General features: G+C 42.1%; 2 protein-coding genes and 1 non-coding gene across 5 annotated transcripts in view; 2 read left to right on the top strand and 1 right to left on the bottom strand.

Annotated features, from left to right (window-relative positions):
• The window catches only part of EVI5 (ecotropic viral integration site 5), an 88,542-nt gene extending 77,136 nt beyond the window's left edge, over positions 1-11,406 (bottom strand). For all 3 annotated transcript variants that reach the window (XM_050901215.1, XM_050901216.1, XM_050901217.1), the window contains exon 1: positions 11,352-11,406. In XM_050901215.1, coding sequence (XP_050757172.1) covers positions 11,352-11,402 — 51 coding nt within the window. In that variant the 5' untranslated portion in view covers positions 11,403-11,406. The remainder of the gene's footprint in view (positions 1-11,351) is intronic.
• A 1,383-nt stretch (positions 11,407-12,789) lies between these two features.
• RPL5 (ribosomal protein L5) lies at positions 12,790-20,257 on the top strand. The gene is given in 9 exon segments (XM_050901222.1): positions 12,790-12,853; positions 13,812-13,881; positions 13,977-14,092; positions 15,606-15,740; positions 16,338-16,540; positions 17,497-17,546; positions 17,549-17,673; positions 19,348-19,436; positions 20,094-20,257. Coding segments are annotated over 9 exon segments (891 nt in total). The 5' UTR covers positions 12,790-12,850; the 3' UTR covers positions 20,194-20,257.
• Positions 17,219-17,313, top strand: LOC127019424 (small nucleolar RNA SNORD21). Its single transcript, XR_007766916.1, has one exon. It is a non-coding gene; the product is annotated as a small nucleolar RNA SNORD21 (small nucleolar RNA).
• Positions 20,258-20,819: the final 562 nt, after the last annotated feature.

Genomic DNA, 20,819 nt, shown 5'->3' with positions numbered 1-20,819 from the left:
CGTTTGGGGAAAAACAGCTATGGCAGTCACCCACGGCCAAAATAAATTAAGAAAAAAAATTCTGATCTAATAGCTAACTAGTCAAGCCCACATCCCTTTTGCCAGGCTTTTCCAGAGTTTCCTAAAAATCTAAAGCCAGCTCTCTTAAATTGTCAGCATCAGTGAAGACTCCTGGACCTAGACACAAAGGCATTTAGCTATCAGTTCGTTATCCATTTCCCTAAACAGGATAGAGTAACATGATTTTCATATTTCATCATTTCATCTATGTTAATTTCAAAATTTATATTCAGTGACAGAAGATTTCATAGAGTTATTCTTTGACAAGTGACTTAAGGCCTTCCAGAAAACAGGCCACTAGAATTTGAAAATGAGAAAACCTTTCTAGGAGCAACACACCAGTACTCCTATCAACACGCACACAGAGCTCCTACACCCGCCCTTCCAACTCTTTACCCTTCTCTTAATAAAGAATGAAAATCCCTGCTACGTGTCACAAGCTTTTCAACTCCATGTATACCCTTCCATCTAACAGGGCAGTTGTACTTAGCCGTCACTAAACCACAGACCACTGCTACTTCCCACCTTTCCGCTGACAGTCCCTGCAACAAGAAATCTGTGTCCCACTACTAAGACAATACATACACATAGTACAGAAGTGAATCCTACTGACTCCTGCTACTATGACAATACGCACATGTAGTACAGAAATTAATCCTACTGACTCCCAAGAGATAGGTATCTCTTTCCCCTGACAGCACAAAGGAAAGAGCTAAAGGTTTCACTCTAGCCCCTTCAGAGAAACTGGGGCTCCCCCAATTAAAAATCACAGAGCTATCAAGTTGAAATTAGTCCTTCTGCTTTTAGTTATACCAATGAGAATAAATTCAGTATGAATGATGGCAGATACTTTCACTGGGTATGACCAACTCCAGGAAACACAGGGAAATCTGCATGAGCATTTGGTTTAACACTCCCCGGCTTTAGAGATGTGATTTTGCTTAGCACATCATTCTGGAAAGACTCAAGAAAGCCAGCAGCGTTAAACTTTATCTTTTCTTTGCATTTTTGGACAGAGTCTCCTCAAGGCTTTCCTGAACAAATGTTTATTTTAAAAACTGGTTATTATTTAACCAGTGATATTTCTCTAGGCCTGCAGCAGCGTCTCCCTTTTGGCTACAACAACGATGCTCTGCACTTCAGTTATGAAGTATCCTTCCCTTTGCTACTCTTCGTTATTGTGGAAAAGAGATCATAGTCATGCGCTCAGCTGTTTGTAGCGGTCACAAGGACAGCCAGATACACCACAGTGTCTCTCCCAAAGTCTGAGCCAGGTCACAGCGATAAATCTAACTACACATGAGATAGGGCTTTTGCCTTTGCCATCGCCCTCTCATTAAGCATATACACCTATGCTACCTCCACCCCGTTCTGCCTCATCTTACCGCTGAAGCACTCGCACTTGTAAAGCCGCCCTACCTGGCGCCCTCCGGTGCCACACCGGGTATCGCAGGCAGCAGCTAGCACACAGCTCAAGCCCAGACTCTGCTCTGCAAGTCCTAATGCTTACTAGATCTATGCAAGCTCTCCATCCCTTCAGCTCACCAGCTCAGGCTGAAAGCCCCCAGTTAACAGTATTCTTTGCTCAGCTCACCTCAGCCAGTTTTTCAACTACACAAAGAGAATTGGTTTCCTTTTTATTCCCAGCATTTTTCAGATTACAAGTTACATCTGAAGACTATAAAAGGTAACCTACATTGCCTGGGAAGCATGCCAAATCATTGAGAGCACCATCGGGATGATCAAGCCATTATTAATTAGTATTAATGTGTGACGAAAAACAGAGTCAACCCATTTTAAAAACGTGCTTTTTCCCCAGAGGGGTCTCACTCAAGAACCTGCCAATTAATCAGACTTTGAACACAAATGCTGCTCCTGGCCCACTCCCGCGGACACGAACACTTTCCACTGAAGATGGCCAGGTCTGGAGCCAAGCAGGCAGGGGTACGCCTTCTTTACCCTTTGCAGGCGGACACAGGGAACTGAGCAGGCATCGTCCAGCTCCAAACCAGGTATATTCATTCAGGCTCCAAGCATATTAACAGCTACACTGCTCCCGCTTTGCCAACAGACCAAGAGCACGGGAAGAGTTCATTTGCATCTGCCTGCCTAAGACCACGTAGATACCTCCTAAATAAATCTTGAATTTTGAGTCTGAAAATATTGATCTTTAAAAAGATGAGGGGGACAAGACTTAACTACTAAGGACTTTCTACTCTGCTGCAATTTCCAGTGAGCAAAACAGAACTACCAGCAATTCTCACCCACCTGGTCAGTCATCAGACAAGGCACAGACCTGTCTGCTACATACTTTAAGCTACTGCAAAGATAATAAATGTTTATATTGATATTATACACAGATACATGATGTGCAGTTTATAGATGCCAATTAAAATACATAAAATTCAGTATCTCAGCTTTTGTTTAGTGTCTTTAGCTGCTGATTGCAGCACTTTATTACCAAGAGGAAGTACAATACTGTGCTTAGATTTTTGAGTTACTCAAAGGAATACTGCAGCGGAGCAGCAAATGAAATATTTTAAGTAAGGCTAGCTGAAGGTAGACCGCAGCATCCCACATTACATACAATTATATAAAACCCTTTCCCTGAGAATCCCAAGGTGTTGTGCAGCACCTTACAGTAAGCCCAAAAATGTTACCACCACATATTTTTGCATTTGCCAGACAGTATTTGTTTTTCTAAAAAAGTCTATTTAGATTTCTTTAAAAAAAGGTATTTTACTGTACACATTGAATCAGCTTAATAGGTATATTCTGCATTTCCCTAAGGAAAATCTGTACTGAAGTTACAGGTATCTTGATTACCCAAAATACTGTCTCAACTATTCTTATCACATGACAAAGTAAAAATAACTGCAAGCCTTACACAGACACGACTGTATATATTATACGCTCTCTACTCTTTCTTCTCTTCCTGAAGAAAGAAATGGTAACTTCCAGAATACAGGAAGTAATCCTCCTATTATTCTACATATAAAAAGAAGTCTCACATAATTGGGGCTGAAACTGTATATGAGGTTTTCAAGCCAGTTATATAGCATTCCATGGACACAGTCTCCTGCTTGCTTCAAAAAAGTTAATAGCATTCTAATATCTGAAGAATAAATTAAACTGACTCAGTCAATGACATATGCAAGAGAGGTAGCTGGTGAATCAGCCTGCTATCATGCTTCCTGACAAGCTAAAATCCTAATTTAGGGCTCAAACATGGTTTCACTATAAGCTTCGTCTGTATCTTTTACATTACAAATTCATATAACTGATTTCTGCTGAAGTCTGAGGAAAGAGTCCAGATTTACTCTCGTATTCCTGATTTTTCTTGTAATATCACCTAACAATAGTCAGGAATATCATGGCTAGCATTCACCAGCTTCCATTTCACTTGATATTCACTAGCTCTCCAAGTGTTTCTGATATAAAGAACAAAGCAGTCTAACACTTTATATTATGTAAATCTTAATCTATCAGAAAGCTTTCTGTAGTATCATTTAGTAAATACACATTCCTTAAAAGTCATCTTCAGACTCTAACATATTGGGGTTTTGATGGTCCCAAAACATCTGAAAGAAGAAACTTGAATTCACATACACAACATAACCATCTAATACATAAGGTGTTTTAAGGAGGTACTTCATTAGAAATGTTGTAGTGATCCACTAAAGGCTGAAATCGTTGCTCAAAGTCATATGAATAACATTTCAATCACTGACCAAATTGTGCTGAATTCTATTTATTTCCAAGAACAATTCCAGGTTTCTCATTACCTCTGAAGTCCAGTGTGGTCTACAATCTGTCAAGCATTGCCCCAGTATGCTAGCTGAGAAGACAAACCACGGTGCTTTTGCAGACACTATCTCCTGTCCATCTAAAGATGGTCCTTTATCAAACAAGTTTCAGATCTGACATAGGAATGTAACAACCTTCAGGAAACCATAGAGACCTTCTTTCAAGGGGAAAAGAATTAGATACAGTGCTTTTGTACAAAAGATGGCTGAGCGCTCCTCAGAGCTGCAAGCAAAAATACTGAAGGACTACAGTAAAAACCTTTAACAGGGAACTTCCTTTGTTTCTTTGTTCTCTTAGACCTCGGTTTGGAAAACATCTTTGTATTTGAGGTTCAGCATGCCAAGTTACACGCACATATAATTGAAGGATGATCCCCTTGACTAAGAAAACAGAGGGAAGAATCAGATTAATCAGCTAAAATAAAAAACAACTCTTGCAAAGTCAGTTTGTTTATGCACTAGATTGGAAGATTTCTTTTTTTTTTTTCTTTTCAATAAAATGCAACTCAATCATTTCACTGGAGTTCAAGTATCATCCGGCATTTACAAAAAAGTAACACACACTGAAGGACACATATGTTTATCATTAAAGCTCCTTTCTGCAAATTTTACTTTCCTACTCATTCCCGAACCCAACTTCCTTACTGTTGCTTTTAGCCAACTTCCTCCTGGAAAGGAGCCAGGACTAGCATCTAAACTACATTAGGGCAAAAATAAACAAATGAAAGCATACAAATGCAGTTAAATTTACTAAAAGCCTTAGGTCCGTATTTTGGAAGTGAGAAACAACTCATATTTTTAAATGTTCACTGAGCCTTAATTAAAATCAATGTTTTTAACACAACTCCCCATATAAAAGAGTATACAAAATTTGCAAGGAGTTAAATTGGTAAGTTTAAAAGGATCCAATATCTGACAACATGAAAACATACCATTCCATGCAACATTTGTTTTTATGTACTGGCAGCCCAAGTATTTTCTAGGTGTAATTCTCCTTGTTTATAGAGATTACATAAACTTACACCACAATCTACAGGCTAGAACCAAAATGCTCATCTCCCGTTTACCAAGTTGTGCATGGTTGCCTTTCCAAAGGGATGTATGACTCGAGACTTGACAAAGCACGTAAGCATGGCCTTATGGAATATGGTTACACTTGAAACTTTATTAATTACTTACTAGAATTCTAAACAAATCAGGTGATAGAGGTTGATGAGACTCTACCTTCAGGATATTACTCTTCTTTCCTTTAAATGATCAGCTAAAAGGTCAACTTCCTATCAATTACACCCGAATTCAAAAGAGAAAACCAGTTTTTTAATGACTGACTGGTAACCAGCTTCACCTGTGAGCTACAAATTCATTGCAACTTGCAGCTGCTGACAGAGAACCAGAAATAAAAGGTAGAAGTTTTACAAGCGAGAAGTGTAACCCATTTAGTAATTTCCACATAGGAAAGTGTCTAAGCTATTCACTAAACATAACAGATTGAAACACAGGTGCATACATCAATAGTCAATTCTTTTAACACAATCCTTGCCAACATCTGTGGTCTTGCAATAATATTTAATTTTGCCCACCAATTTACTTAGTATATCCACAACTTGTCTTCATTTACAGTGTAACTTTAAGCAAGCATATTTTTGTGGCTATAGAAGGGTCTTCCCCCATGCTATTGAAGCCTGTAACAGTGCTCCTGCAGCCTTTTCTGAGCACAGCACTTGGAGAAAACTAATTTTCCTCAGTTATTGACTAAAGAAAAGGGAGATGGCTCTTCAGAGAAATGAAATATCTACTCATCATCAAATGAAATCAGTTATTTTCTGATTAGTTGATCACTGAGTTTTACGCTTGCATTGGGAAATAAGGGCCTATTTACTTCTTTCAAAAAGGCCCACTAGTGGAAAAATGCAAGGAAGATCAATGAAACACAGATTATTTTTAGTGCTAGTCTGACACCAAAAAGATTATGTAAAAATCCCAAGCCTATTCTATCATGGTCTGTAAGTGTCTTATTACGGAATTTTAACTTGCCTTTGTCATTTTGCCTTTAGAAAGACTGATCACAATTCTTTTTCCAAAGGGCTGAGAAATACTTACTAAAGCTTCAGCCAAACCCATCAAGTTCCACCACTAATGCATTCCAATGGGGGGGGTACTTTGCTTAATGAATATGGGTTTTTAGCTCTGCTATTTCAGAGAGCATGGAAGCTGGAATTTCTTTTTACTGTGCCTAAAAGTAATTCACTGTTGGAACTATATATAATCAAGAAGAATACCTGAAAAGTGAGAGATGTAAAACTAACTACTTCTATACAATGTCACTCTATATAGTGATGTGGACAGTACATGTCCAAAATATTAGGTTTTGGCTAGCTACTAGTTTTTGACACCCATTTTAAGTGACATTCGATAGTTTTACCCTTCTATAACAAAAATAACAATAAGCTCTTCTAATATCCTCTTAGTTACAAGCGCATGGTCAACTTGTGGCAACAACAATCCACTACTAAAAGACTGGCCCCATCTGCCAATCTGATGAAACCAAAGAAAAAAATACATAGTTAATACACTATAAGATACTGGTGAGTCAGAATTCTGTATCATCACAATATAATTATACTTTTTTAATTAAAAAAAGGATCAAGAACATGTTATCATGTCATCAAACAGGTATTTAATGCTACGCTAAGAATCACTAAGGCTTAGTCATGACAATAGGGCATAAGAAAACTCAGGAGTCTGACAAGTTCAATAGGTTACCACGTAGCAGAACACATGATAACAACCCAAAACATAAAGTTTGGGTTTGGGGTTTTTTTAAAGGATTAAACTGTGGAAGTAAAAACAATACAGATCAGACAAGATGACAGATTTTGGTAACAAAACCCATCAGAGACAGGTAAAGTTTGCTCAGACAAAAGGAAATTAAGATATTTAGTGGTGGCTTTTGGCTGCTTCCCAAGTTGGAAACTAATACAAAAAGGTTCAGTGTCCACAGTCATTCTATCACAACACCTTACTTTTTGTCCAGAATAAAGCCCAACCCTAGTATTGTACTTCAACCCCAAATATACAACTGCCTCACTGGGACTCAGGAGGATTACTTTTACAGACAATTAGCAAACAAAGTTGACAGTTAAGCAGCCTGAAATCACACGAAGACCACAGCATGATCCCTGTCAGCATGACCAAAAGGAGATCCCATTCTTCATTGCCTGAATCCTATAGCAGGCTCAACACTTCCTAGGTCCTCCCCGAAACACCACGACTAACTGAATAGTTTCAGAGTTCACAGGAAGTTAAACAACATTAAGAGTAATTAAGGAAGAGCTACAATTCACTAAATCGCTTCTGCTGCTACCTTGTGAGAACAGTTTCTGTGTACACGCATACAACAAAAACACACCACAACTGTGTACAAAATGAGCAAAGCAAGACAAGAGCCTCTGCACTATTACTAACCCACTACCCATTTATTCCAATCACCACTTGCTGGAGAAGGAAAGGACGCACTGCAACTACAGACACTTAAGCAGACAAGACTACAATGAAAGCAAGACAGTATTCCCAATTTAAAGGAATCAAAAACTTACCAACAGATGATGTTGGTTGTTACAAATATGGAAGACACAAGGCTTTAATTCAGGATGCTATCTACAAACTTAAGTGACATATTCAAAAGCTTCAGAGAATATATCTAACAACTCAAAATTACATACTCCGATAATATTTACTATTTGCCTTTTCGTTTTTTTTTTTAACAATAACTATTTTAATTGGGTCTTGGAAAGAAAGTGAATTAAGAGTATGTAGTCAAGGTAAGTACAGGTTGTTCGAGAAAACAACATTCATAAAGTCAGAATTTGTTTTCTTTATTGTTCCTCTTCTCAGGCTACCAGAAAAGATTCTTCTTTTAAACTATGCATTTGACACTTAAAATGATACCTAAAATATTAAGTTCTACTATGCCTCTTCCTTAAACATTGAAATGTATTTATTTTTTCTACAAGTTAAGAAAACAAACCAGGAAGAATAAGAAAATGTAAACATAATATTAAGTATGCACATCCCAACTTAGCTGTTTCCCCCCTTCTAAATAGTGATATTAGAACCTTGAATTAGCAAGGTAAACAATTTTGTTTTCCAAAATTGACTGACAAAGGACTTTTCTTCCAATTTTTATTACTTCTCTATTTATTATCAATCCTACCCAGAGAACAAACTGACAGTAACTGTTTAGGCACGTCACTTCCCCCACCCCTTCTCTTCTTGTAAACTTCAAAAGGCTTTTCTCTCATGTCTTCCTTTCCATGAACCCCATTTCAACCATTCCACTCTCCAACCATCTCCTGCTTACTTGTTCAAAAGCAATCAAACAAGTCCACAGAAGACAAACATATGGAGAGCAATGAAGGAAAAAAAAAAAAACACAAACCACCAAAACAAAAAAATCCAAGCCACCACACTGTAGCTCAGGAAATCCCCAAGCCTCAGCCTGCAGGAGGCTAGGAAGAGATATGGGGAGGAAGTAGGGCTGTTCTGTTGAAGATTTCTTCTCCAAACATCTGCTTCTCTCAGAGGTAGTTGGGCTGAGCAAACATTCAGTGACAACCACTACCGCTGCTCTCATCCCAGTTTATCAAATTCAGGCAATGCTGATTCATAATACTGAGTACTTGCCTCCTGATCATGCCCCTCTTTTTTCACTGGCCATCTCTACTTCCTCTCCTAATCCTTGATTGAAAAACAATTCATATCTATACTTTTCAAGATAAGCCTTAAATCTTTATAAGTGTAAATACAGAGCTGTACAATCATGATTAAAGCAGAAACCGCACATTGAAAGAAAGAGAAATAAACAAGCACATTTATGCAAAACACTTTTTAACACTACCTACCAGAAAAACAAACAACATCAAGTTACCTTCTCCATTAGGCATATGAAGTAAAGCAAATTAAAAAAGGTTTTGAATTTTTTGACAAATACTTTTGGAGATAAGTAAAACATATTGAATGTTGTCCGTTCTCTGTGTGAATCTGCCTACTTTCTACCTCTTTTGTATGTGATCGTTGGGGGGTGGGGGGGAAGTGTCCCAGGCTGACATGAAACACTATGTTTTGATATAGTCAGTGTTAATACTAGCTCATGCTGGAAATTCAAAATGGTATGCCAACTTCATATTTGCTATAAAATTGCTCTGATTAGGAACGCTAAAAATTAGCAGGAATTATATGGAACTACAGAAAAACAACATTAGGAATTAAAGCTGGAATACATAACAAGTAGCCAGAACATTAATATCGACTTTTTACCCTTATTATATAAGCACGGTCACACAGACGCAGCAGGAGGTGCTAGTAAATGAGATCTCCGAAGCAGCATTTGAAAATTATCTCTCAAGAATGAAAGACCCATAGGTTCCTGGTTTAACGTTACTTCCATAAAACCAAAGAAGAAATCGCCCTCTGCAGACAGACCCGCTGAAGACTCCCCGGGCCGAGGGCGAGAGCCCCTCCCCACCGCCATCCACGGCTGGCACCACAGGGCACTTCCATCACGGAGCGGCCACCCACCCACTCGCGTACCCGCGGCAGCCGAGCTGCCGCCGCAGCCTGAGGCACGGAGGGGCTAAGGCTCGCCGGCGCCGAGGCACGCCGGCCCCGCAGCCCCCGAGCCGGCGGCAGGGCCGCGCACCGCGGCCTCCCGTCACCCCCACCCCGCGGGTCGCCGGAGGGGAGCGGGCTTTCCCCGCCCGGCAGCGGCGCGACGCCGCCCGCTCCACCGCCCACTGCGGCAGGAGGGCCCCGGGCCGCGGGCGCTGGGCGGGAGCGGCCGGCGGTGCCCGCGGGGCGGCGACGCCCCGCCGCGGCCCGACGGGAGGGGACGGGACGGCGCGGCCGGGGTCGCCGCGCCCCGCCTAGGCCCGGCCGCGCGCCGCCCCCGGCCCCTCAGCGGCGGGGCTGCGGGCCCGGCCGCGCCTCACCTTGGAAGCCTTGCCCGCGGCAGGGAGGTGCGAGCATCGGCGTCCCCCGCAGCTCCGCCGCCGGCCTCCGCGGAGCTTCCCCCCCTCCCCCCGCCGCGCTCCGCCGGCCCCGGCAGCCGGGCCACGTCCCTGCCCGCGCCGCGCGCAGGCGCACTCCGCGCGCAGCCGCCGCCGCGAGGGGCAGCCCCGCGCCCCTCCGCGGCCTCTGCCCGGCGCGGGGAGACCCGCGAGCCCGGGAGGGGGGAAGGGGCGGGGGGCCGCCGGTAACGGGCCCGGCGGCGTTTCGGGTAGCCGGGGCCAGGGCCTGCCGGCGGGAAAGCACCGGCGCTGCTGTCGGGTGCAGCCACGGCTGCCCTGGTTCACGGGAGGCTCCGGGCTCGGTGCTGTTCAGCCGGGCGGCAAGCTGCCCTTACAGCCGTGCAGGTCCCCCCGGTATGTCATCGCGACGGTGATGGCAAAAAAACCCACAACCATAAGCCAAGCCCGCGCCTTGCCCCAAGTGGCAGCATCTCTGCTAACCCTGCGCGCTCCCCGTGGCACTCCCACCCCTGCCCTTGCCGTTCACGGCAACGGCAGAGCAAAGAGGCTGCCGCATCGCCTCGACACAAGGCAAGGACGCGTTGCATCTGCTCCGGTAAGAGCAGGCTTTTTTGGTGTAGACAGAGTGTCTGCCTAAGGATTTCCATAATGCCATCTATATGTTGGAAGTTGCATATAACAACCCGTTCCCCGGGAGCGCCGAACAGCCTCAGGCTAGATGGGCCCTTCCTTACAAGCTTTTGTTAGACACGTTTCGGCCAGATGCCGATTAGCTTACACCAACAGTTGAGAGACTGTCTGCCCGGAGCAGCTCCTCATATAATAATGGGCCCATTTGCCATTGTCCTTCTACAATGAAGAAGAGAGACTCCTAGACAAAACCATACAGAAGTTTTCATTTGTAAGGATTCTAATAAAAGCTTAATTAAAAAAACCTCCAACACTACCAGAACACATACAATACTCTATGTACTGCTTTATAGCCAAGTACGCAAAGAATACACTCTTAAAAAACAAGTAAGCTGCAATAGCAGGAATAGGTTATAGATAGGCCTCTAGCATAACTTTTTTTGCTTCAATAAGGCTATCACTGTTGCAAATGACCGCAGAAAAAGTACAATTGCTACAAGTGACCACATAGGTCAGTCCAGCGACAGACAACAGCCTTACTGCCTTGGGTCCTCTCCAGACAAATGGGGAGAGGGTCGCTGCTTACAGGAGATGCTGCTAAACTACCAGTTTCATCAGCCCAAGAGACTTCTTCCAAATACAAGACACTGCTCTAAAGGACCTGTGTGATACCTTGCTCTCCAGAACATACCTAAGTAAAACCACCACATACAGTATGACAGAAATTGAGAAATAGCATCAGAGAAAAACATGCAAATATACTTTGTTCCTATTGATGTGTTATCAGTAAAAAGTATTTTATTAAAGCATTGAAAATACTAGCTTTTACCTCAACAAGTTCAGAGCCTCTACGAATAGCAGTCACCCTTTCAACAAACATTGTCACTGAAGGTAAAAGGAGAGATTTGCCCTGAATTTGTAAGTGATTCAGGGGTGGGGCTAATAGGCTCAGCTGGAGCCTCCCCGTTTTGCAGGGCGACGAGTAAGAAAGCATGTGGAGGTGTAATGGGATAACAGGCTAATTTTTGTGATGGTGAGCTATTTTAGGAGCAAAAAGTCTTCTTAAAGAGAAGAACAAGAAATTGATTTTATTTTTTCTTGTTTCACAACAAGAGTAATGGAGTCTTGCTTATGACACCATTGACCGTGAGGCATTTCTCATCAAAGTAATTGCCTAGCAGTTGCCAGCACACCCTTATTGGAGAGCATGCATTTATATGCTCGAGAGTAGCTAAGACAATGTGCTCCCCTAGAGTTACTTTATGTAAAAATTGAAAAGCCTGTAGAGTTCTGAACTTTCTAAAATTCAGACTTAGATAGTTAAATAATTTCTGAAGCTAGCAGGTACCCACCTGGTAGGAACCATGCTGGTATTTGCCTGATGTAGGAATCATTTATTATTTCTTTCATTCTCTTGTGGTTATTTATGTTAAATTAATAAGTTTTTAAAATATTGGTCTATGTATAACAATTAGTGTAGTTTTGTTCGTTGGGGTTTTTTTTTAGTAAAGTGAATGAGGATAATCAGACAAATGCATCAGGAACAAAGATGCTGGCTTTGTGCGCTTTTCTCTGACAATGTCAAGAAATCTGATGCCACTTGACCTGTTTGTCCCCGTATATGTGTATATATATATGCAAGTATATAGTCTTGGTTTAATTCATCAAATATCAATTATCCTAAGCATCTATAATTTTTTTTAGGAACAGCATTCGATTGGGTTTTGGTTGGTTTAATGTTTTGGTTATTTACTGTTTGGTCAGCCATGAGAATTTTCCCTAGAAAATGAAGGGAATTAAAATCCTATAAAATTTCCATAACTGGTGATTTTTAAGATCAAATCTATTGATTTTTCTGTTGTAAGAATCCCTTCGCTGTGATACATCCCTGGCTAATAACTGCTTAGGCAGCTAATGAAGGCGGACTTGCAAGCGACGCCACGTGACGCGCAGGCACTAGATGACAGCACCATTATTCTTCCTCTGGAGTTGTATTTCCCCGATCCGCCCCGAGCAATGACCTGCTGCCCGCAGAGCTGCAGCCGGGCAGAAGGAAGCCCAGCCCGGTCTGACAGCACGACCCCGCGCCGGCGGCGCCCGTGCCCCGCCCGGAGAGGCCGCGGCAGCGCCGTGCGGGCGCTCCCCCAAGCCGGCAGGGGGCAGCACGGCGGGCGCCGGCAACAGGCCGGTCGGCGGCGCCCCGCCTCGCCGGCCAGGGTAGGAGCTGCGGCTGCGCAGTGGGCGCGGCCTTTTCCCCCCTGCTGCGGAGTGCAGTCGTTGTGCGGAGCGGGCCCCGGCCTAGGCCTAGACCGGACAGTACCTGGCACGATGGTCAGTACCGGCCCCCGCGGGACCCGCGCGGCGGGGGGGAGCTCTGCCCGCCGCTCTGCGGCCGCCGCGCGGCTCTGCCCGCCCGGATGGAGCTCGATTGGCTCGGGCCCGGGGCCGCCGGCGGCGGCTCCAGCGTGGCAATGGCTGCCATTAGCGCTGGGGCTGCGCCTCGGGGCGGCTCGGCGGGGCCCCAGTGGGGCCCGGCACGGTCCGGCCCGGCCCCACGACCGTCCGCGCTGCCGCCCTGGGCCGCGGCCTAACCGGTCCGTGCGCGGCGGCAGGCTGGGTCGGGCCGGGGCCGCAGGCGCGTGGCGGCGGGACGGGGTAGGAGGGAGCGGGAGGTGGGCGGCCGGACCGGCGTGTGAGGGGCGGCGGGGCCGGGTTTGACATAGCCCCCCCCCGTGCCCTGCGGCAGCTGGCGCCCGGCCTGAGGGTCGCGGAGTGCGGGTGTCTGACAGACCGCTCGCCTTCCTGCCGCGGGGCTGCCTGTCTGAGACGTTGGCAGGTGTTGGGGAGCGCCTGTCCCGCCGCGATGTCAGCAGAGCTCGTTGTCTTCGCCCAGTGGCGGGGGGCTGCAGCAGAAGCCGGCTCCGTGGCAGAACTCGCCGGAGAAATAACTGGCTGGGGCAGAGTGACTGGAAAGGACCACGGTTACTGCTTCAGTCCGTGCGGAGAGACGTTCGGTTAACGAATATAATTTTTGGTTTTCTCCTGAAACTATGAAGTTATGGGGAGAAGAGTGCATTAGTTCCTGTGGGAAGGATAGAAATTCTGGGGTTTGATGTGTTGGGGTTTTTTCCCATTTTGTTTTTATGATGCTTTTTTATCTGAATGTATGAGTAAACCTGTTACTTTATTCCTGATTTCACCACGGTTTTATTCATAGCACATTTAGTTAGAATGGTCTTGGCTTACATGGTTATATGTTAATAACGTCTAGTTATATTTCTTATTCAAGGGGTTTGTGAAAGTTGTCAAGAATAAGGCGTACTTCAAGAGATACCAAGTGAAATTCAGGAGAAGGAGAGGTACTGATAAATTCCCTGTAACATATAATTAAATGTCATGGTGAATATTCCTATTTTTTTCACACATTTTCCACACTATAACTGTTGTTTTTCAGAGGGAAAAACTGATTACTATGCCCGCAAACGTTTGGTAATTCAAGATAAAAACAAGTACAACACCCCTAAATATAGGATGATTGTGCGTGTTACCAACAGAGACATCATTTGCCAGGTAAGGTCTGTGGTACTTGCTGTTTACGTACCAGCCTTCCCACAGTGAAATAAACAGAAAGAGGGATGGTTGAAACAGCTGGGGGGTTTTTAGGCTTGATCTGAGCAGTTTTTATATTGTAAAATAGTTTCTTAGAGGAGAGCAATCTTTCATGTTGACACAACTTCAGTAATAAACTGTATTCATGATAGAAAATAAGTTTTACTAGTGTCAACATTCTTCAGCAAGGTTATTAGTAATACAAGATTGTACTGTTTTAATGATACTAAGTAGAAGGTTTTGGGGAGAGGGAAGATTTCTGGTTTTTTTCTGCTGTATTTAAAGTGCTTTGAAAAGAGGACTTTTTGCTTGACTGAAGACAACAAAGTTGACTACGTGACCTGTCAGCCTGCATTGACGATTGCACTGTATCTAAAGGTGCCTTCTCTTTTGGGAGTTCTCTTTCTATGATGTTATGTGGATCATATGAAGCAGCTAGGCCTTATGATGGCTTTCCTGTGAGATTAAAGGAGACTGGGAAATAAGAATAGTAGGCATTTTTTCATGCTTATTAAGTATGCAGTTGTGTGTTGCATCATATGCAGTTCCTCACTGTGGTTCACTTTCTTGTTTCATTTTCAGAATGTTTTGACTAATTTTGAAGTTAAAAACTTAGGCATGTTTGTTCTATCATAAATACATGTTGTTAAGCTCAAAAAAGAAGCAGCTAGAAAAGTTTAACTGTTGTTTCTTCATAGAATAATTATCTGTTGAGAACAGTGGAGAGTGCTGTTTTTACAGTCACTTCAGATGAAACTATATGACCTTGATGAGGTTATTTTATCTTTGAAAGTCAAAACAAAAATCAATGGTGGCAGGTGCTTACATCTGACTGATAGTGCCTTTCTAGTATGTAGGAATCCTGCAGAAGGGGGACAACGTTTGAATGTAGAAAGGAGGTGTGGGAGTCAAAAGGAGAAGGTTCTGTATGTGAAAGGAACAGTAGAACCATACCTGATAGTACTCCTGTCTCACAGGAGACCCCTGAGATGATGACAATCTCAGACCCATTAATAAAATCATTCCATCAGGTTAGTAACAATGTTATCACAAACTCGGTATCAGATGCTTTTTGCATTTGTCTGAGGTGTGTTACTACTGTGTTGTATGAGAACCACGTGCAGAAAGTGGGACAGAATCTGTCCACATCCATAACGATTCTTTGAAAGGTTGCTTTTGTAGGCAGTTTCCTGGCCTCTTGATGTATGTGGAAAGGTAAATAAAAGTTGTTGCTGACATACGCTTTCTCTGGCCTAATACAGATTTGAATTCTTTGCATCTCTACTGGAGGAGTTAATTATGCCTTTAAAAAAAAAAGGGAAAAAAAGAAAAAACCCCTTGAGCTTGCAGGCAAAGGTTGGCAGTTTGCTGGACATTTCTATACAGCATTCCTGTCGGCTTAAGTAGATGTCAAAGAAACAATAAGTCGAGCCCAGAATTATTGTGAGAACACTAACATTTGTTTTGTTGTCAGATTGCCTATGCCAGAATCGAAGGCGACATGATTGTCTGTGCTGCTTATGCCCACGAGCTGCCAAAATATGGCGTGAAGGTTGGCCTGACCAATTACGCAGCAGCGTACTGTACAGGTCTGCTGTTGGCACGCAGGGTAGGTATCTGTCAGATTGTCTGGAAGCTGCTGCTCTGTTTTTCTGGTTTTCCTACAAAAGGGAAAGCCCACTTTCTTAGGTGGCCTGTTAGTATAGATACCTGACTGTGTGGGCTTCTGTAAATAATAACTTTTGCTCTTTACTATATAGATTTGATGGCCTCTTGTGACTGTCAAATCACAGTGAGAAGTATGACAGCACACAGTTTCAACTCCAGCAGCCCACTTTTAAGTCTCAGCACTTAAGTTTGGTGGAGGGAGGGAGTCAGGATAAAAGTGTAAGAAATGTACCTTTAAGAGTTTGAAAACATGTAAACAGCATCCATCCATTTTCCGTACGAGCTCATGAATAAGTCTGAAGTTCACTGGTGTACCTGTTGGAACAAAAGGTTGAACCTTAACGGACGTGCTTACAGTGGTGGTTGTTAAAAGCTTTGTTATTAGTATGGGGTGCATAATTTTTGTAAAGAAATTTGTTAAAAACATGAAGATGCTACTGCAAATTTGTGTTTTAAGGTGGTGGTGATTCTTCATTTTGTCAATAAATGGAAAGAATTTCAGAAGTGCTTTTTTTTTTTTTTTCCCCCTTCCCCACAGCTTCTGAATAAATTTGGCCTTGATAAGATCTATGAAGGCCAAGTTGAAGTGACTGGTGATGAATACAATGTGGAAAGCGTGGATGGAAAGCCTGGTGCTTTCACATGCTACCTGGATGCAGGTCTTGCCAGAACTACCACTGGAAACAAAGTCTTTGGTGCTCTGAAGGGTGCAGTGGATGGTGGTCTGTCCATCCCTCATAGGTAATCTAGTCTGTTTGGAAGAATTCCTTTAGAATTAACCTGAGATGCTTCTGTATCCGACAGTCTACTTACACTGTCACTTGATGTTGAAATAATTTTGTTATGACCTGGTAATGATTATGTAGCCTAAGTTCTGGGGTGGGAGTTTTTTTGGTTGATTTCGTTGCTTGTTTTTTAATCCACAAGTGCAATTCTGATAGTGCTGCTGGGAATCTTGCAGCTATCAAGAGATGCTATTAAACTTAGAAACTGAAGAGCCATCTTGTTGCTTTTACTTAAAATCATCAAGTGACTGAATGCACTTAAGTAAATATCCTTTAGTATTCTGTTGTTTTAAGTCTTTAGCAAATTGTGCGTATGTATTAATTTCACTGTGAAAAACTGTACATACCAGGTACAAAACCATTGACATTTGCTACAATTGTCCGTACAATAGGTCTGAGCAGTCCACCTGCACTTAAAATTTCCACGTGGAAGTTTTGACAATTCCTGTCATAGGCTATGGATGAATGAATCAAGATTTTTGGCAGTGTTATCTAACACTGATATTACAGTTGACTGCTGCTTTCCGCTAGCAGCAGTGGGGAAAAAAATCTGAGATCTGTTGTGTATTTTCCTACCCTCTCCTATGCTGTCCTATTCATTTTTGACTAATTGTCCAGTTTTTTTGACTTGGCTGCTACATGATGATACTCCCAAAGACTGAACACTGTAGTTGGTCCATGGTGTGTATATGATGTACTGCACTGTTTCAAGACGGGACTGATGGCAGCTAAGATGAACTTAAAACTTCTATTTCTTAATTTTCTTTATCTCTTCATTTTTAATTAGAGGGTCCTATCCCTCAGTTATCTGCAGGAGAATCTGATGTATCAGTCATTTCTGTGTGGAACCTAGCCTCTGAATTAGAGCATTTGCCAATATGTCTTAATCTGACTGTAACTGCTGTTTCACAGTACCAAACGTTTCCCTGGTTATGACTCGGAAAGCAAAGAATTCAATGCAGAGTTCACCGCAAGCATATCATGGGCCAAAATGTTGCAGATTATATGCGTTACCTGATGGAGGAAGATGAAGATGCTTACAAAAAACAGTTCTCCCAGTACATAAAGAACAACGTAACACCTGATGGGGTAAGATTTATCTGGCTGGCTCTTGTGCATCAATAGAAATGCTGATAAGTCTTGTGTAGGGACTTCTCTAGTAATGCAAATCAGCTTGATATGTAAAATAATGTGATTCATGTTGTATGTTACCCATTCAAAGAAAGTATTTTTTCCTTCGTTAAGGGCTCTGTAGTGTATCGTAGATGTTTTGAAAGTGAGATCTTTTTTCCTGCTGTGAAGCTTAACATTCTGCCTATAAATCTAAGCTTACAGGACTGCATTCTAAGCTGGAGCACTTTTTTTTTTTTTAATGGAAATTAACTTGAAGTTTCTATACATGCTACCCACTCATTCCTAATCCTGCACCACAGCCTGTCATTTCTGCAGCTGTGGTGGTTGCAACTGTGAGGATGTGCTCTATGTCAAATCTGGTTTATGATTTGTGTGAACCTATAGGTAGTTCTAGGTCCCGGGTGAATATAGAATAGCCCAACCTAGCTCTGTTGTAGAAGCTAGCATCTCATGAAACTACAGAGTGTAATACATCTTATTTTAGTACTACTTTAAATTTTAGAGTATTTTGTACAAAACACTAGAAGATATGTAAGATGACCAAGGTGCTTCTTTTAAGTGTTAAACTCCTTTCAGATGGCTTGTTTTGCTGCCTGTAATATTCTTGCTTGGTTTCTCCAATTAGTGGGCCTGAAGCCTGAAACAAACGTTCTCATGTCCCCTTTTTAGGCTATGGAAGACTTTTGTTCTTTATCCCTTTATTGCTGTGGGGTTTTGGGTTTTTTTGTAAACTCAACTAATTGCTAATTTTTTGTAACTTAGTCTTTACAAAAAAATAAGTAATGTATCGTAAATGCCAACTTCATCTATTTTACTAAACAAACAATATTTATAGCTTGTATTGCAATGGAGTCCAGGACTTATGTCAATAGTGAGACGGTTATTCTTTGTACATCTAGAAAATTTTTCACAGCTGGGATCTAGTGGTCTTAATTAACCACTAGCAAAGATGTTCTTAAAATTGGTGCCATTATGGCGCCATAGTTGTCTTCGGGACAGAGCAGCATTATTGCATCCTTGGGGACGATGTAGGGACTGTCATGGTTCTTGCAAGACTTGTTAATCTGTAGCTGCTTTTACAACTTCCTTTTTCCCTCTTACTAAGCAGCTTTGTAATGTGTGCTACAGTAGGGTCTGAAAAGTGGTAAGATTACATGTCTGATTACAGAGTTTGTGTGGAATAATTTTGGTTTAGTAACTTTCTAGACTGCCTTTTAATTTAAATGTAGGGAAGCTATGGCACTGAAAGTAGGCTTCAGAGGAAATAGTATTTCAACTGCAAGATGCTAGCCTGTATTTATGAGACTTGTAAGCAGTCTGTAGTTACTCTATGGCCTTGGTTGCCTAACTGTAAAATAAGGATAAAATTACTTTCTCCATTTTGTGTCTTAAGGTGTGGGTTTGGATATTTAAATTGTATCATAGTAATAGTAGGAATTTTAGTATGCTGTGGCAGTGATCTTCTGTATGAAGAAAGTGTTTTAAAGGCAACCACACAACATTACAAGCTGGACTGTGATGAAACCTATTTCTAGTGCATGCTCTGGTAAGCGTGTCTTGGATTTTTGATATGATCATACAACTGGACCACTACGGAGAATTTAATTTTTTTTTTTTTTTTTTTTTAAGATGGAAGAAATGTATAAAAAAGCCCATGCTGCTATACGGGATAATCCAGTCCATGAAAAGAAACCCAAGAGAGAAGTCAAGAAAAAGAGGTAAAACTCATCTTCAACATTCACGTTGAAGATATTTTAGTTACATTAAAACAAGTAATGTAATTCACATTGCAGTTGTGTCAAGTCACATGTGTTTTAGATCAGATTAAGATACAAGCATTTCTCTATAACTTTGTCAGGAGTTAACTTCAGCAGTAGGAATCTAAAATTTAAGAGCTCTCAACTATCTGAAAAAAATTTTAGAAGTGGAGCATGCTTGTGGCCTGAATAGCTGGAACTCTTAAGTGTGTATCGTCAGGTCTTAGTGTTTTCAGTGGGAAAGCTGCTTCTCTTCAGGTGAGGGCAGGCTGACTAATTTGTCAATAGTAAGCTATTTTGACTTTTCAGGGGTCTGGGAGGAAAGAAATCAAGGCACAGCTATTGCATTGGGCTTGATACTGTCTATTTGTGACTCTAGTCACAAAAGAGTACTGAGCATACCTCTTGAGGAATTAAACTGCTGCAGTCTAACTATGCCTTTTTGTGGTGCCCTAACTACAGCCTTAAATCATTATGAGGAAATAAAGCATGTTACAAAAGTGGGAATATGTTATAGCATAGTGATCTTAATCCCAGTTCTGATACACTGCAGCTTTCTTGACCACCTTTTTGCTTATTTCTGCCTTGGATATATCATACACTGTGCTTACATTGCAGATGGAACTGTCCCAAGATGTCCCTTGCTCAGAAGAAAGATCGTGTTGCTCAGAAGAAGGCTAGCTTTCTCAGGGCCCAGGAGCGCGCAGCTGATAGTTAAGACAACTTCCACAATTTTCTATGAAGCTTTGGAAAAAGTGGCAATAAATTTATTGAGTAAGCAACTGTGTAAGACTGGCTTATTAATATATCTTATAAAAATGCAGAATATTTTTTATGATCCAGGTATTCTGTAGCCTTAAGGTTTTTTCCCTTTCAAAGTACTGTATGAATTGAACTCCTTCACAGAGGAGAAGAGAGGTGCCAGACTTCAAAACCAAAGCTGCTGCATTAGGATTATTCCCATAAGAAAGGGAAATCAATTTGATTAATTTTTGGTGTGACTAGTATCAAAGACTAGATACAAGAACTTGCTGCAAAAAGATTTTAGATTTTTAAAAAGGGCTTTACATGTCTTTCACCATTTTTCTTTCAGTATACTTAATGTTATGGGGCAATCTGTATGTAGCTTAAGAAAAAACAGTAGTCGTCATGTTGGTTCTAAAGCCTCTGCCCAAAGGCAGCCTTAGGCTTTCAGAAACACAAATGGCAATGCTTTCCCTACTGTGACTTAACCGTAGCTGATACAGGAATACATGTCTAATTGAAGTAGTTTAGCTTCCTCCAGTAACTGAAGTAAGTAGTTCCATAGACTCAGCTCTAAGCTCTAGCTGCTACTGAAACAGG

Source organism: Gymnogyps californianus, chromosome 8 (assembly GCF_018139145.2).
Source record: "Gymnogyps californianus isolate 813 chromosome 8, ASM1813914v2, whole genome shotgun sequence".
In the NCBI taxonomy this organism is placed as follows: domain Eukaryota; kingdom Metazoa; phylum Chordata; class Aves; order Accipitriformes; family Cathartidae; genus Gymnogyps; species Gymnogyps californianus.
The sequence above is the reverse complement of the archived record's forward strand: the minus strand, read 5'-3'. Positions and strand labels throughout refer to the sequence as shown.